This window comes from Schistocerca piceifrons, chromosome 6 (genome assembly GCF_021461385.2).
Source record: "Schistocerca piceifrons isolate TAMUIC-IGC-003096 chromosome 6, iqSchPice1.1, whole genome shotgun sequence".
Taxonomy (NCBI): Eukaryota; Metazoa; Arthropoda; class Insecta; order Orthoptera; family Acrididae; genus Schistocerca; species Schistocerca piceifrons.
In genome coordinates, this window is record NC_060143.1 from 425688521 (window position 1) to 425705848 (window position 17328).

Below are 17328 nucleotides of genomic sequence, written 5' to 3' on the forward strand. Positions count from 1 at the left end.
GCATGGATGTGTGTGACGTCCTTAGGTTAGTTAGGTTTAAGTAGTTCTAAGTTCTAGGGGACTGATGACCATAGTAGTTAAGTCCCATAGTGCTCAGAGCCATTTGAACCATTTTTTTGAGCTCATCATTGGATACCTCCCGTCCCGCCCCTTTTGCCATTAGCAACCAATATTGTGGTTGTGACTATGTAGACTTTCCCGGCGTATTAGTATATCAAATTTTCGTCGAGTTTCCAGCCGAATCAAATTGTCATCTGAGCACAATATTTCAGCGGTCCACCTGGCCTCCATCATCAGGTGAGAAAAGCTACGGTGCTCTCGCCGATAATTGATTCCACTCGCAAATGACTGCACCTTTATATTGATCGGAAGTACAACAGCGCACGCGCCAGATACAGTGCGCTCGCGCTCAATCATTCCTGCTGCCCCCTGGCGCCAAAAGAGTTGCAGTGCCTCCGGTAGTGAATGCTGTTGCAAACGATATATCGGTACAAATGATTATTCATAGCCGGCCGATTCAGATGCCGTTGTTTCTTCATGTCTGATAAAACAGGATTCCACATTTTACTTAGCGGGTATCCATTATCACGATTAATGATATTATCTGCTAGTCTGATTTCAACAGGTTCTTTTAAAACACAATCCCAATACCGAGAAGCATTTGCAACTACTTGCGTCTCATTGTATAGCATCCTGTGTCCCTCTAAAAGGCAATGCAGTACTTTGCGAGGGGAATCAGTTATCGGCGAGAGCAGCGTAGCTTTTCTCACCTGATGATGGCGGCCAGGTGGACCGCTGAAATATTGTGCTCAGTAGTTAGTTTGATCCGACTGGAAACCCGACAATAATTTGATAATATTATGGTTGCATGACAGGCTATGTTGGGCGTCGAATGCCATAAACATATTTGGCATTTTGCGACCTTTCACTTAAGGGATTCCTTGTGAGCATCACATTGCGTCAAAGTGTTTAAAAGATCGTTGTTACGATTTGCCTCATAAGATGGAAGGAGTGGGAACTTTCTTGTAATAGGTTACTACAGTGAAGCGTGTGACGATCTGATGTCATCTATTGCATCGGAAAATGAGATACGTACGCCTGTTCTCCTCCTGCAGGATGCAGGCCGCGCACAGGAGCTTCTCGCCAGTAGCGCTCGCGTCTTGTGTTGTTGTTGTGGCCTGTGGGACTCTGAGATCTAGCAGTCGGTACGAGATCAGACTGGGTCCTTCTTCTGCGTTCATGTTGTTAGGATGTTTTGGTGGTTCGAGGACTCCTCTGATCTTGCATTTTACCAAAACTGGCTGCTTGGCAAGTTTGCTGGTTTCGTTAAATTTTATTTTTCTTGCTCGTGTTCGGCCACTTCAGATTTGCTGCGTTGTCCTAGGCGAATGTACCGCTCGTGTTCCCGTATGTTGCTATTTGTCTGCCGGTGTCATCGATATATACTTCTCCACTCTTACGTTCCACGCTGTACACACCTCCAGTTTGTAAAACATCTATCTTGTCTTTGGTGGAGCCTGGCACATCCTCTATCTTGCGGCTGCTGTAGAACACAGGCCGGACACCATCCTGGGGAAAGTGGTTACCAATCTGGTCAGTGTCATTTTTCACGTAAGGTAAGCGCATTGCTAGTTTCAGTTTGTCGATTTCTTGCCAGTCTTGTTTTCTTTTGTTCGTTGCCATGGCTGTGTAGATCGATTTATGGTTGTAACTATTGGCCAAGAACGTTGTATGCAGCCATTTGAGGTCATGTGTTATGTTTTGAGCGGTACAGACCGCGCTTACAGCCAAAGAGTGGATAACTGAGTTCTTCTCTGCTAGTGGTGGTTGGATTGGGCGTGCATATACTCGTACCTGTTCATATGTGTAGGCTTCTAATATACACTGCGAGCTAGTGCGCCCTCCTCTGCCCAATATTCATCCACGTCTAAGAATGAAAGTGCGTCATTCATTTCAAGGGTGAACTGTACCTACCCGTGTACTTTATTAAAATATTCGTGAAATCTGTGTAGGTCCACTGCACCATTAGGCCATATAGCGAATGTATCATCCTAGTATCTGAAGCAGCGTTGTGGGCGTAAAGGAGCAGAAGAAAGTGCCGTTGCTCCGAAGTCGTGAATACGATGGCTGCTAATTTCCCCATTGCTACTTCGTATTTTCCTTGCCATTGGAAGTATGTAGAAGACATATCTCAACGAGGTTACGTATGTCTGGCTTGACATGCGCTTGTAGGACGTGAACATTTTTGTCCACTGGCACATTTGTGAATAGCGACTTCATGTCAAAGCTGACCATAATGTTCATGGATAAAATTGTTTCTCCCGTCATGTATTCTATTAGGAGTGTCGATTTCTTCACATGAGAAACCGTTTTGACAAACAGAGGTCCTAATTTGTATAGTAGATACTTTGCCAAATTGTTTGTAGGAAAATTGATCCAGTTTACAATTGGCCTTAATGGATAATTTTGTTTATATATTTTTGGCACTCCATAAATTCTAGAATAGGAATGAGTCTCTCAGTTCTGTCAGCATCAGTTATTGAGTCCTTAATAGATGTCTGCGTCTTTCGAATAATCTTGGTCGTGGCCAAAAAGTTGGTTTCTCCACTATAGTTTTTTACTGTATGATGCAGTACTATACTCAGTAAACTTTTATGTCAACTGACTCTGGCTGCAGAAGCCTATGCGGTTACAATATTTCGTTATTTACTGTCCTTTCTGGTGCTGAAATTTTAATGACTAGCAGAGTGTTAAGCCGAAATATCTAAAATAATTGCAAAATAACCAGTAGAAGAATGAATAGATAACTAACATACTCAAAAGCCAATATGTGTGTATCATGGCACGTTATTTACAAAGACCATCATTCAGTACCTTCCTATGTGTGTGTGTGCTTACAGTATGAGCTGCGGCTTGCGGCAGTGGTGACAGGGAAGTCCCCGGTGGCGTCGTCCCGGGCAGAGCTGTTGGTGACGGTGGTGGATGTCAACGACATGCCACCAGTCTTCCAGCAGCCCGTGTACCGCGCAGAGCTGCAAGAGGAAGAGGACCCCGCAAACCTGCCTAGGAGGATTCTCACGGTCAGTGCCAACGGCTGCCTACCTGAAATCATTGATGTAGAATGTTGGATGGTGACTTACTTATGTTCAGTTGATCTTCTGTAATTTTTTTTTTTTTTTGAGTAATCAGTATTTCATTTACATCTATACTCCTCAAGCCTTCTTACGGTGTGTGGTGGAGGGTAGTTCTTGTATCAATATCTTTTGCCACCCCTCCCTCCATATGTTGTTCCATTCACAAATGGCGCGTCGGAGGAATGATTGTCGGTAATGCTCCGTGTGACACCTAACTTCTCTGATTTTCTTATCGTGATCATTTCGTGAGGCAAATGTGAGATGAAGTAACACGTTACCCGACTCGTCTTCAAACATACGCTACGAAATGTCAACAGTAACTCTCACAATTTTACACAGCATCTGCCGTTGTATCTCCGTAACGATCTTCCGTCGAGGAAACGATACTGTGACGAAGAGCCCCTCTCTTCGTCGCATTTTCTCCTTGCATTCTATTACTCCTACTTTAACGGTCGCAGACCGATGAACAGTGCACAAAAACGGATAGAAAGAGTATTTTTAGCCCCTTCTTTCATGGATGAATTACACTCGCTTCATATTATTGCAATGAATCCCAACATGACATCTCCTTTTCCTACAGTGAATTTAATGTGATCATTCCATTTTATGGTGGTTACTATTCCCACTCACATGCGGCCAGTAGTGTAACATGATGGTTATTTTTTTAACTTCCGATCGGTCGCGAAGTTAAAACCACAGTGAATATCCTGTGAATCTTTGCATACATGTGTTGTGCTGTGTTTTTAGTAAGTCCGTCTACCGCGTCACGTCGCACTTTTCGGTACTGAGATCATAGACAGCACGTAGAGATGCCTGCAATATAGGGCCTCCCACCAAGTGTACAGTCCTGGTGAGAGTTTTCGCCTGATTTCCTGTGGCCCACATCACGAACTGTCATCTGTTTCCTTCATGACAGTTCGCCGTCGCATGGTAATGAAGACGCTCCTGCAGCGTTTTAGATGGGAAATGATTACCCGATATACAGACCAGACTTGACACCCTTTCATTTTCAAATCTTCTCTCACATCAACCGCTGGCTATGAGGACAGTATTTTGGCACAGATCAAGAGCCGTAGATCAACTCAGGGAATTGGCGGAAATCACTGGGCGGCTGGCTTCCTTCTATGACTAAGTTATTGGAAGGTTGGTGCAAGGCAACGACAAATGTCTAAGTCGGAGCGGCAACTATGTGGAAAAGTAACGAAGATGTAACTGAACGTTGCCAAAAAAAAAAAAAGAATTCAGTTTCACGACTGGTCAAAGGTTGAAGAAAACTAGCCCTAGTAGAACAGTAGAGGATGTCTTCTTTTATTTATACCCGCTATTCACTTTCACGGTCATCTGCCAGCCCTGCAGGAATTCTTCACCTTCTGCAAGTCTTCCTGTATTTCACTATAGTTTTCTGGAGTTTAAGGCTTCCTACAGACAATATCATCATCCGCAAGTGGCTTCAAGGAGTCTCCAACATTATACACCTGACTGTTAATATAAACCAGAGGAAAAATGTTCCTGTAGGAGCACAAAAAAATGAGAATACGTTTCTGTTTAAAAGCCTCTCACTGAGGTATCAACTGTCATTCTGTCTTCCTCGGCACCTTTACAAATTTTCCCAAAAATTTTGCCATGCGAACATATTCCCGCTGTATCTAACATGCAGCTCACTTCTCACTGCCACAAGCTCCCCTAACTGTAAGTCGCTCACACCCACTAGTCCGTCACTGTTAGTCGCTCATACCCATCCATTCGCACTTGCCCATTGTCACTCTCTCACTTATTTATTCCAAATCATTGTCATCATCTCTTTGTGTCTCTCTGTCACTGTCTCCTCACTGTCTCCTGTGCCACAACCACAGGCTCCTTCGTTCTGTCCTACTACTACTGCCTCCTCTTTCTGTCAGTGTCTTCCACTTGCTCTCTCGCACTGCTACTAGCTCATTCATTACTTCCCACTGTTGCTGTCTCTTCTCACTGTCATTCTCTCTCTCTTCTTCGTTGTCACTGTCATAGACCCTGCCTGTTATTATCGATGGCCGTCATCCACTTCCATTTTTGCCGTCTCTTTATTCCTTTTCCACTGGCACTGTCTCCTTCAATCTTTTCCTATCATTGTTCTGCCAGTGTCACTGCCACTATGTCCCTCCCTTTCTTTCACACTGACATTGCCTGTTTCATTCTTTCTATACCACAACTACTAACTTCCAGTAGTTATTACTTTTCCGTCTCTTTCCCACAGACACTTTATCCTTCTCTACCAGCATAAAAAGGGTGAAAATGTTAGCATACAAACACTTATGCGAAATATTTTAAAAATGGTGAGGCAGCTGGTAACCCTTACTTCCAGTCAGATTCTTTTAAATAGGAGCATATTCGTCTTTTTTGTGTCCAGATAGGAGCATTTTTCTGCTGGTCCCCATCTTTTCCCTGCCACAGCAGATCATGTCACTCATATGAAAAGAACTTTATGAGTCAGCAGAATTTAAACAGTTTACTTATATGAAATTGAAATAACGCAAAACTAATTTTAACCACAGACCGGATTTTACGTGCATAAGAATGTTGTACGCCCTTGAGTCCTGCAACATGGATTTCCTAGAACCCTTCTGTTGACAACGGAGGTACTTCACAGCATATCTCTTCGTCATCAGCTTGCCTTCCATTAGGAAAGTTGGTGCACTCAGTGACTGTGATATTCTTTATAAATCATGGAGCGCGGCAATAAGTCGGCATTTTTTTGTAGCTTTTATTTGGCAAATCCAGATTTCGGCTAGTGCCTAGCTATTATCAAAGCACTATTTTCTAGTCTCGATGCATGTCAGTTCCCCTGTTGTTCGGGCGTCAGTCAATTCAAAGAACTGTGACTGACGCCCGAACAACAGGAAACTGACATGTATCGAGACTAAAAAATACTGCACTGATAATGGCTAGGCATTAGCCGAAATCTGGATTTGCCAAATAAAACCTACAAAAAAGGACGACTGATTGCTGCTCTCTATAATTTATGAAGTATATCTCTTCGTGTTACGTCAATTCATAAATTACGACTTTGCCTCACATCGGATTTCACGTGCGTATTTTACGTGCACACGTACTAAACTTCGAACACCTGTAGCTAGGAAGCGGATAAAGATATCAGGAAAATTTTCCAAGGCTGTTCGAGAAAGGAATCTTAGAATATGTCATGGAAATTATACCTATATGCTACGCATAACTATCTTGGAATCCGCAGAACAATTTTGGTATCCAAAAATCATGTTTTTAAGGTGTTTCTCAATAATGGATAAAGACTTTGGGAAACAGAAATATGGTACTTCTAGATAAATTCCTAGAGAAGGTTCCGTTAAAATTTGAGCAATTTTTTGCGATTATTTATTATTTTCATTTCTCCTCATACCGGATTTTAAATGCATATTTTACGTGTAGAAGTGTGACATCTATAAACCTCTGATCTTGGAAACAGCTAAAGACAACAAGAAAATTTTCAAGATCGGGATTGGGATTTTAGGAATATATCGTAATAATTTTAACCTTATGTTGTGCATAGTCTCTTGGAATCCGTGGCTCGGCTTTAGTACGAAAAAATTGTATAAAGACTTTTGTTTGGAGTTTTCTGAGGGACCGCACATGAAGTAATGGTACATCCACAAGCTTTTTAAGCCCCACCATGGACCACGTCAAGTGCAAAAAAAATCAACCGATTTGCTCCATTTGCCTAAGCAGAAGAAAGTGTGTAATATTCATAATTTGACCTTGTAAAGTAGGATAATGACACTAAGACGATCTTTCTGTTGGGTACACAAATCGTCCCTAGCCCAGAGACTATCCAAAACCTCGACCGTACCTTGTTATCACCATTAGAGTCTGAGGTATGAGCCCCGGAAGAATCTCGTTCTTATGCTCGGCGTTTTGGATCACATTAAGTAGCGCATACCGTCGCATTCTTACCGATTGTACACGGTAGCTTCCCGTCAAACTTCTTTGGGGTACTCTAGAAATTATCTGTACATTTCACGATTTTGCTCCGTTAAGAACAGTGTGTTGATCTGTATTTACAAGAAAGTACTTCATCCAACCACAAATCTGGTCCAATACTCGATATGCTCATATTGTGTCCACTAAGCGACAGCGCGACACTGTATATAATCATACAATGAAGGCTTTCACGACCGGATGTTTCAGCTGCTGAGAATCTTTTTGGGTTGTATGGCCGTAGTCCATGGAACTCTTCTATCCCTGACGTTTCGTCCAAGGCTAGGGTGGACATCTTCGGAGGTGCTCCTGATTGTTGCCGGCAAGACTCAGCACAACCAGGAGCACCTCAGAAGATGTCTAACGTAGCCTTGGACGAAACGTCAGAGATTGAAGAGTTCCATGGACCACAGCCATACAACCCGGTAAAATTCCAAGCAGCTGTATAGAATGCCTTGCGGAAGGAGCACGCCTATCAATCTGTGCGTCTTTGTCTACGGCGTTCTGGATTTTAATGACGAACTGAGTTTCGCAAGAACTCCATTTGTGGAATCCGTGCCGATTGTTGAAGAGGTGATCTTCTCTCTCAAGAAACGTCTAATGTGTGAACATAAGACATATTCCATAACTGTACTATAGATTGTCGTCAGCCGGTAACTGTGCGCGTCTGTCTGTTGACCCTTCTTGAAAATGAGATTTACCATCCCTTTTTGCAATCGTGTGATACCTTTCGACTCGTTTGTTGCCTTCCTCCATATTTCCTTACCTTGAAGGTCGATCCAAAAACTGTTCCGTTTAATGATGACGCAAGCGTAAGAGGAATAGTCATAAAGTTTCAGTTACCACTTCGAACAAATCAGAGTTAGGGCCGGTATAGAGACAGAGATTAGTGATCATCAAATCATCAAAGTGATGATGGTTACTAACGTTAATAGCTCCATCAAGAATGCTAGAAGAGTATTTTTGCTGCAAAGAGAATATAAAATCTCTACAGGTTCTACCGTCTACAACTCCCTCTCGTACCATGCAAGTTATTTCCTGGTGTCTTAACAGATGTCCTATTACCCTGCCCCTCTCCTTGTCAGTATTTTCCTTACATTCCTTTCAACGACAACTCGGTGGAGAACCTCCTCATTCCTTACTTTATCAGACTACCTAATTTTCAACAATCTTACGTAGTGACACATCTCAAACGCTTCGATTCTCTTTTGTTGATGGTTTTCCCCGCAGTCTCTTTTGCTCCGGTTTTCCCGCAGTCCATGTTTTACTATCAAGGAATTCTAGTAAATTTTTTCCTCAAATTAAGGCCTGTGTATGGTACTAGTAGACTTCTCTTGGCCGGGATCTCCCTTTTACCAGTGCTAGGCAACTTTTTATGTCCTCCATGCTTCGTCCATAAAAGGTTATTTTGCTGCCGAGGGAGCAGAATTACATTGTGAGCTCGAATTCTAATGCTAAGATTCTCACTGATCTCATTTCTGTTACTTCACAGCCGGCCGCTGTGGCCGAGCGGTTCTAGTTTTAACACTCAATCAAAGGTCACTGAATTAGAAAATCACCTCCTACTGGAATTCGATAGCGTTTTCACTTAAGGATCGCCGGCCGTTGTGGTGGAGCGGTTCTAGGCGCTTCAGTCCGGAACCGCGCTGCTGCTACGGTCGCAGGTTCGAATCCTGCCTCGAGCATGGATGTGTGTGATGACCTTAGATTAGTTAAGTTTATTCTAAGTCTAGGGGACTGATGACCTCAGATGTTAAGTCCCATAGCGCTTATAGCGACTTGAACCATTTTGCTACTTCACATTTCTTTCGTCGATTTACTCTCAATCCGTATCCTATACTCATTAGACCATTCATTCCATTCAATAAATCCTGTATTTCTTCTTCAATTTCACGGGGAATAACAATGTCATCAGTGAATCTTATCATTAATATTTTTTCGCCTTCAAAAAAAAATTTTCAAACACGCTCTTGAACTTTCCTTTTGTTTGCATCATTGCTTCTTCGATCTGTAGAATGAAAGTAGGGGCGAAAGTCTACATCCGTGTCTTATTCCCTTTTTAATTCATGTACTTCGTTGTCAATCTTTCGCTCTTATTGTTTCCTCTTGATTCTTGTATACATTATTACCCATCTTTCCCTACAGCTTACCTATATATTTCTAAGATTTTCGAACCTCTTACACTATTTTGTATTCTAGAACGCTTTTTCCAGGTCAACAAATCCTTTGAACTGGTCTTCACTTTTCTTTACTCTTGCTTCCATTGTCAACCGCAATGTCAGAACTTTCTCTCCGGTGCTTTTACATTTCCTAAAGCGAAACTGATTGTCGTCTGACAGATCCACTATTTTCTTTTCCATTCATCTGTGTATTATTCGTGTCAGAAACTTGGACGAATGAGCTGTTAAGCTGATTGTGCGATAATTCTCGCACTTGTCGGCTCTTCCTATCTTCGGAATTGTGTGGATGATGGTTTTCCAAAAGTCTGATGGTATATCTCCAGTCTCATATATTCTACAAACCTAAGTGAACAGTCGTGTTGTTGCCACTTCCCCGAATGATTTTAGAAATTCCAATGAAATTTTATCTATCTCTTCTGCCTTACTTGATGTTAAGTCGTCCGAAGCTCTTTTGAATATTGATTCTAATACTGAACCCCATATCTCTTCCCTGTCGACTCCTCTTTCTTCTATAACTTCAGACAAGTCTTCCCACTCATAGACGCCTTCAGTGTAACGATCTGCTCTTTCCTCCGCATTTAACAAAGGAACTCCCACTACACCCGTAATGTTACCGTACTTGTTTACCAAAGACTGTTTCGACTGTTCTATATGTTGAGTCAGTCCTTCGGACAATCATTTCTTTCTCAATTTCTTACATTTCTCATACTGACACGTATCTGATTTCGGAATCTCTGCCTGACCGTGATGTAAGCTAAATGGAATCTTCCCTTATCTTCCGGCATTTTCCAAGTACAGCTCCTCCTCTTATAATTCCTGAATAGATTATTTGCTGTTAATAGCTGATATTTACTGCAGAACTCAGTTAATCTTTCTCATCTCTCATTCCTTCTGAAACTAGATTAAAAACTCCTTCCTAACAGGTCGCGGAAGATCCCACGGTTCTGATCGACAGTCATGTTATCCTTAGCCTTCAGGCGTCACTGAATACGGATATGGAGGGGTGTGAGGTGAGCACATCGCTCTCCCGGCCGTTGTCAGTTTTCGTGACCGGAGGCGCTACTTCTCAATCAAGTAGCTCTTCAAAAAAAAAAAATGGTTCAAATGGCTCTGAGCACTATGGGACTTAACATCTGAGATCATTAGTCCCCTAGAACTAGAAATACTTGAAGCTAACTAACCTAAGGACATCACTCACATCCATGCCTGAGGCAGGATTTGAACCTGCGACCGTAGCGGTCGCGCAGTTCCAGACTGAAGCCCAACACCGACAACCAAGACAGCGCTGTCCGAAGCGGTTCATGATGCATGGGAAAGCTGTTAGAGAATGACAGTTTCTCCGGAAACTTGCTGTCTCTAACCCCAAGCGGCTAAATGTAGTGGTAGAGAAGGTCGGAAACTAGACACAGCACTGAGTTATTGTGTTGTTACGGAGAAATTGTTTATGACAAATGAATTTTTTGTTCTCGCTCGAAGAAGAGGAAAATTCTTTTTTATCTCTCCTTTTTAACAAAAAAAGAGAATAACGGATTATACATAAAAATTAGGCTGTTTATTTCACTCTTTTCAGTCGTTCAACAGTTTCTCGATTTTAAATTATTTTACGACATCTGATGAAAAAGACTGGGTCAAACATGAAACTTATTTTTGTGTCACATGGCGCATGACGTCACTGCTGATTTGAAGGCATGAAAGTAAAAGTATTTACCTTTTTTACGTCGAGAAAAAAACATACTGACGAAAGCACAAAAGACATATCAAGTTGTTTTAACACCAGGCAGAAATCACAGTACATAAGAGAGAAAGTGGTGCAAGACCGGCGGTGTAGACGTAATACTTTAACATTATACATATTTAATAAATCTCGTTGTCCTCCTAAACTAATAACACAACAAATTAAAATCTATGGGTACGACTTGATTCGAGACCCACACCTGCAGATCAGAAACCTCTTCTGTATTTCTTTATGAATATTAATATCAACAAAGCTCATTTATTCAATAGAGCTTTCTTCATCTGTGCCAGTCTGCCTTAGATCTCTTCTTTGCTTCAGCCGTCAAGTGTAATCTTCATCCCTGTATAGGAGAATTGCTTAACTTCTTGCACCACTCTGTCATTCCTAGTTTTGATGTTGCGCAAGTAATTACTCTCCTTTGAACCACTCTTCGTCGCCTTTGTCTCGCTTTGTTTATTCTAAACCCATATTCTGTACTAAGTATACTAATCATTCTGTTAAATAGTCTATCTAATTCTTCCTAATATCTGGTTAGAATAGCCATGTCTTATGCAAACTTTAGTAATGGCATCTTTTTCCCTGCGCTTTTATTCCTCCTCCTAAATTTTGCTTCGCTTCTTTCATGCTTCTTCAACGAACAAGGCGAACTTGTCTTACACTCTTTTAACTCCCACTTGGGCTCTATAATTGTAGATTATAAATCTACATTTAAATACGAGGGTTTTTTTTTCTTCAACCACCGATCGAACAGCACAAACGCCAGACAAGGGACAAGTAGGTGGTATGCCACTGCCGAGTTGAAGACGTTGATCTGTGCAGAGTTGCAATCACGCAGACTTGGCCGTCTCGACTGACTCTCCCGTCAGGTGCGAATTTCGAAGCTTATTCATTTCCTACAAGCAGACGGGAATGGTGCAGTGGAAAATCATCGGCGAACTTGACGAAATTATTCAGTGAGCCACGCCGACTTGTAGATTTGTTCTGATCCATGACGACACCCACCCTCACGGGCAATTTCAGTGGCACATTTCTGATCACCCGTCTTCCCATCTGAGAAGCCTCAAGACAACATCAAGACTCATTCCAATTCATTGACGCCAACATTTCATGACGAGGGTATTAGAGACCTTGTCCACAGATACAAAAAATGATAAATCGTTATGGAGATTATGTTAAAAAGTAACGTCAAGTGGACGTAAGTTTTAGTAATGAAATTATTTTTTGTGTACATATGTCTTTTATTTACGACGTATAGCAGGTTTAAAAAAGGCTTCCACACGGTGCTTGGCTGAGGATATCTTGCACCACTGTTAGTCATTCTCTTGCTTGTTCCACTCGCTAATGGAGCGACGGGAAAAGGACTGTCCATAGCCTTCCGTATGAACCCTGATTTCTCTTGTCTTGTCTTGCACGAGATGTAGGTTGGTGGCAGTAGCATCTGTCTGCTTTTTGTTGTAAATACGGGTTCACAATAATTTTCTCAGTAGTGATTCGCGAAAAGAACGTCTTCTTCCTTCCTAGAATTCCCACTTGGGTTCACAGACCATTCCAGTTGTACACATACTAGCATCAAATCTAGCACCGCACATCTAGATTGCTACGATGTATTCCTTTAATGTGACCTTGTGAGGATCCCAGACACTCGACTGATACTCGAGAATGAATGGCACAAGTCTCTGGTACGCAATCCCCTCTACAGTTGAATTACACTTTCCTAGAATTGTCCCAGTAAACCAAACCCGACCATTCGCATCCCATATAACGCACGACAAGCGACAACGACCCTACAACAAGCAACATATGTCGCTGCACTCTAGCCTCAATTTTCTAAGGATTGTAAACATCTCATTCCACCTTACATCGTCGAAGTCTTTCTTCACGTGCAGAAAGGATAGGAAGGGATACATTTATCAAAGGTGCGCCTTACATTACTAAGTGGAATAGCACTAATACTCTCTGGTTCTATTTTCTGTCCTAAAAACAAATTAATTTTCGCTCAGTATGTATTTAATTTTTCTTCCCTTTCAGCTGTGTGTTATTCTGGGTAGGATTTTACTAGCGAGACTATTCAGATTAATCGTCTGACAGCTTTCGAGTTTATCCGCACGTATCATCTTTGGTAATTAAAATTCATGGAAGTAGACCCCAGAACCTCGTCTTTTGTAAAGAACTCCCTTTCCCGTTTACCTGCCTTAGAAGTCTTCATGGCCCTACCTGTATGTACCTTACTCTACAGTGCAAAGTCAACGTAGGCCCTCCTGCATACCTTGTTGAACTGCCAGCGCTAGGAATAACACGCTTTTGGTTAAGCAAAATCTCCACCACTGTCTTTCTCCCGGTGCGTTCCTCATTAAAGCTAAGCAGGAGCGCCCGTTTGCTATTTGTAAAGTAAGAGAGAGATAATGGCAGGCTGAGGCTTTTTGTACACCCATGAGGGGATTCGGATGTGCAGTTGGTAACACACTATCTATAGTGTCTATAATGACCATCTTCAGATCTTTGTTTTATAAAACACAGATCTGAAGATGGTCATTATAGATCGAAACAGGTAATCTGTGAACAAAAAGTTTGTGATCATAGACGTAAATTTAAAAAAAATTTGTTTTATTCGCGGCAATGTCGCAGCTTGTGGAACACACAAAAGTATCCAGACACCTATTTGAGGACATTTTTATGGGATACGTCCACCCATACCCCTTATGACTGCTTGACCTCCATTGCAGATACTTTCAATGAGGTGTCTGGATGTCTATGGAGGAACGGCTATCCATTCTTCCTCAAGAACCGCAAGTGATTGACGTTTCCTATTTTTCTTTCTCTTGGTCTGTGTGGTGTACTAGTCTTGCTGATCTCCTTTTATGTTTGGATAACGACTCGTACTCGATTTTTATAAATTTTGACTCATCTGAGCCACCTGTTAGGAGTCTAAAACTAAAACTCCCATGGAAACATTAATTTACCAACATAAAAATCATTACTAGGCCCCTGGAACACACATCTGTTAACTATGTTCCTCCGCTCCGACCGTCGCTCGGCTTCAGAGAATACTAACTAGCTATACTAAGAATAAAGAAATGTCTCAATTCCAAGCAGCAATTAAAAAAACTATACACTGCCTCAATTACTGGAAACAAAATCAGGATATTTTCAACTCAGTTCACCCCATAAAGGAAACGATGAACTGCTGAGAACATTAGCACATATTCTTCACTAATATTACAGGCACTACACAGCATATAATCAAACTTTCTGTCTTTTAAATCGTGAATCGATTAATTCTTATAGCCCTAGACCGGCGTAACTTTGTCATACGCCAGTCCAAGATCGATACAAAGCTAAGACTGACAGAAAACATTCTGCTAATTTTTCTTGTTTCTGCACGGGACCAGGATGTTGCGATTTGATCCTCTATTCCGTCCCTCCATTGCATAGGCCTCAGTTCTCCGGGTATTGCGTTCTCAGGAAATCGAAGCTGGCTTACAATATGGAATTTCTTTGGTGGTGAGATGTAACACATTTTTACAAGAAAAGAAAAAATTATGCTTATGACGTATTTGGCCGGGAGACTTCTTCTGGGGAGATCGGCCGACCGGTGTGACCAATCCACAGATGGATGCAAAACAGGAGCGCTGATAAAACATAAGCACCATTAGCTGCTTTGGAGCACGTTCAGATTTCGTTGGATGGTTTGGAATGGTCCTAAGTCATTCGAACCTGTACACGAGAGCAAAAACGGTGGCCGCGCTCCTGTGCGATTATGTTCGCTGGTGATGCAGCACCACAGTGCGCTCAGAGAAGAGTTAAACACCCTAGAGTGAGGGAAGTGTCGAACTTTGTAATGAATATCTTCCGGTTGCTCATTGAACTGCATATTGTCGTTTTCTTTCGTGGTGATTCTGAGTGGTGGTGTCCCTGAAATGTTTCCCTCGGGCGCTCGTAAGAAAACCGCACAACTTGAAAGCTTGGCGTCGCGTTTCTGACCTCCATCACAGAGATATTAAAAAAAGTAGTGAAATGTGGATGAAAGGGGGTTTGACTACCTTCCGATCACGTGACACCTGTACAGTGGCATGGGCAAAATTGTGGTGAAATTTGGCGCCAATGTGACATCGTTAACCCACCTTACTGGTCACATGATTTTCTGAGGTGTGAGCCTTTTTGTAGTATATGTCGACACCTTCCCGTTTGAAGCGTGGTCAAGCCCGAAGGTGACCTCGCAGGGCGCCACGCTTTTGCACCATTACAGTGGAATATTGTACGCACCTTTGAGCCAAATTTCAAAGTTACGCGTCTCAATGGATGGGAATTACGAGGTTTCGAAAAAATGATTCTTTTTTGCAGTGTATTTTCAAATTCAAATCTGTGTGAATTCCTAAGGGACCAAACTGCTGAGGTCATCGGTCGCTAGACCTACACACTACTTAAACTAACTTATACTAAGAACAACACACACACCCAGGATTCGAACCTCCGGTGGAAGGGGCCGCGCAATCCGTGAAATGACGCCTCAAACCATGCGTCCACTCCGCGTGGCAGTGTATTTTCCGGAGATCTGACGGGTACGCTGTAATTAAATTGTCTCGAAGTCGGACCTCTTTCTAAGCGTTCTTCAGAGACTTGGATGTACGAGTATGTACCCTCGTCCACATTCCAAGGTCTATACAGGCTCTCCTGGGTAGCTTGCTGGACTGCCAACGCCAAGAACTAACACTGCTTTGGCTAAATTTCCCTCCGACCAGTCTTTCTCCCAGGGCGTTCGTCTAGAAAAATATACAGGAGCACCCCTGCGGTGTCTTTACATTTGGAGAGAAGTGCTGTCAGGTTGAGAGTATCTCCACTCGTGAGTAGATTCGGATGTTCAGTTGCTAATACAGTACTGGCCTTTAAAATTTTTACACCACGAAGATGACGTGCTACAGACGCGAAACTTAACCGACAGGAAGAAAATGCTGTGATATGCTGTGATATGCAAATGATTACCTTTTGAGAGCATTCACACAAGGTTGGCGCCGATGACGATACCTACAACGTGCTGACATGAGCAAAGTTTCCAACCGATTTCTCATACACAAACAGCAGTTGAGCGGCATTGCCCGGTGAGACTTTGTTGTGATGCCTCGTGTAAGGAGGAGAAATGCGTACCATCACGTTTCTGACATGGATAAAGGTCGGATTGCAGCCTATCGCGATTGCGGTTTATCCTATCGCGACAGTGCTGCTCGCGTTGCTCGAGATCCAATACTGTTAGCAGAATATGGAATCGGTGGGTTCAGGAGGGTAATACGGAACGCCGTGCTGGATCCCAACGGCCTCGTGTCACTAGCAGTCGAGATGACAGGCATCTTATCCGCATGGCTGTAACGGATCGTGCAGCCACGTCTCGATCCCTGAGTCAACAGATGGGGACATTTGCAAGACAACAACCATCTGCACGAACAGTTCGACGACGTTTGCAGTAGCATGGACTATCAGCTCGAAGACCATGGCTGCGGTTACCCTTTACGCTGCACCACAGACAGGAACGCCTGGGATGGTGTACTCAACGACGAACCTGGGTGCACGAAAGGCAAAACGTCATTTTTTTCGGATGAATCCAGGTTCTGTTTACACTATCATTGTGGTCGCATCCATGTTTGGCGACATCACGGTGAACGCACATTGGAAGCGTGTAATTGTGATGGTATGGTATGGGGTGCCATTGGTTACGCGTCTCGGTCACCTCTTGTTCGCATTGACGGCACTTTGAACAGTGGACGTTACATTTCAGATGTGTTACGACCCGTGGCTCTATCCTTCATTCGATTCCTGCGAAACCCTACATTTCAGCAGGATAATGAGCGACCGAATGTTGCAAGTTCTTTACGGGCCTTTCTGGATACAGAAAACGTTCGACTGCTGCCCTGGCCAGCACATTCTCCAGATCTCTCACCAATTGAAAACATCTGGTCAATGGTGACCGAGCAACTGGCTTGTCACAATACGCCAGTCACTACTCTTGATGGACTGCGGTATCGTGTTGAAGCTGCGTGGGCAGCTGTACCTGTACACGCCATCCAAGCTCTGTTTGACTCAATGCCCAGGCGTATCAAGGCCGTTATTACGGCCAGAGGTGTTTGTTCTGGGTACTGATTTCTCAGGATATATGCACTCAAATTGCGTGAAAATGTAATCACATGTCAGTTCTAGTATAATATATTTGTACAATGAATACCCGTTTTTCATCTGCATTTCTTCTTGGTGTAGCAATTTTAATGACCAGTAGTGTATTTATGCCCGCTTTAGGAAAGGTAAAGGTACCAGACAGACAGCCCCC

At 42.8% G+C, this 17328-nt stretch overlaps 1 protein-coding gene across 1 annotated transcript in view; it reads left to right on the forward strand.

The window, feature by feature from the left end:
- LOC124803361 (neural-cadherin-like) overlaps nt 1–17328 on the forward strand; it is a 333705-nt gene that overhangs the window by 70421 nt on the left and 245956 nt on the right. The window contains 1 exon segment of the mRNA XM_047264547.1: nt 2901–3080. Coding sequence (XP_047120503.1) covers nt 2901–3080 — 180 coding nt within the window.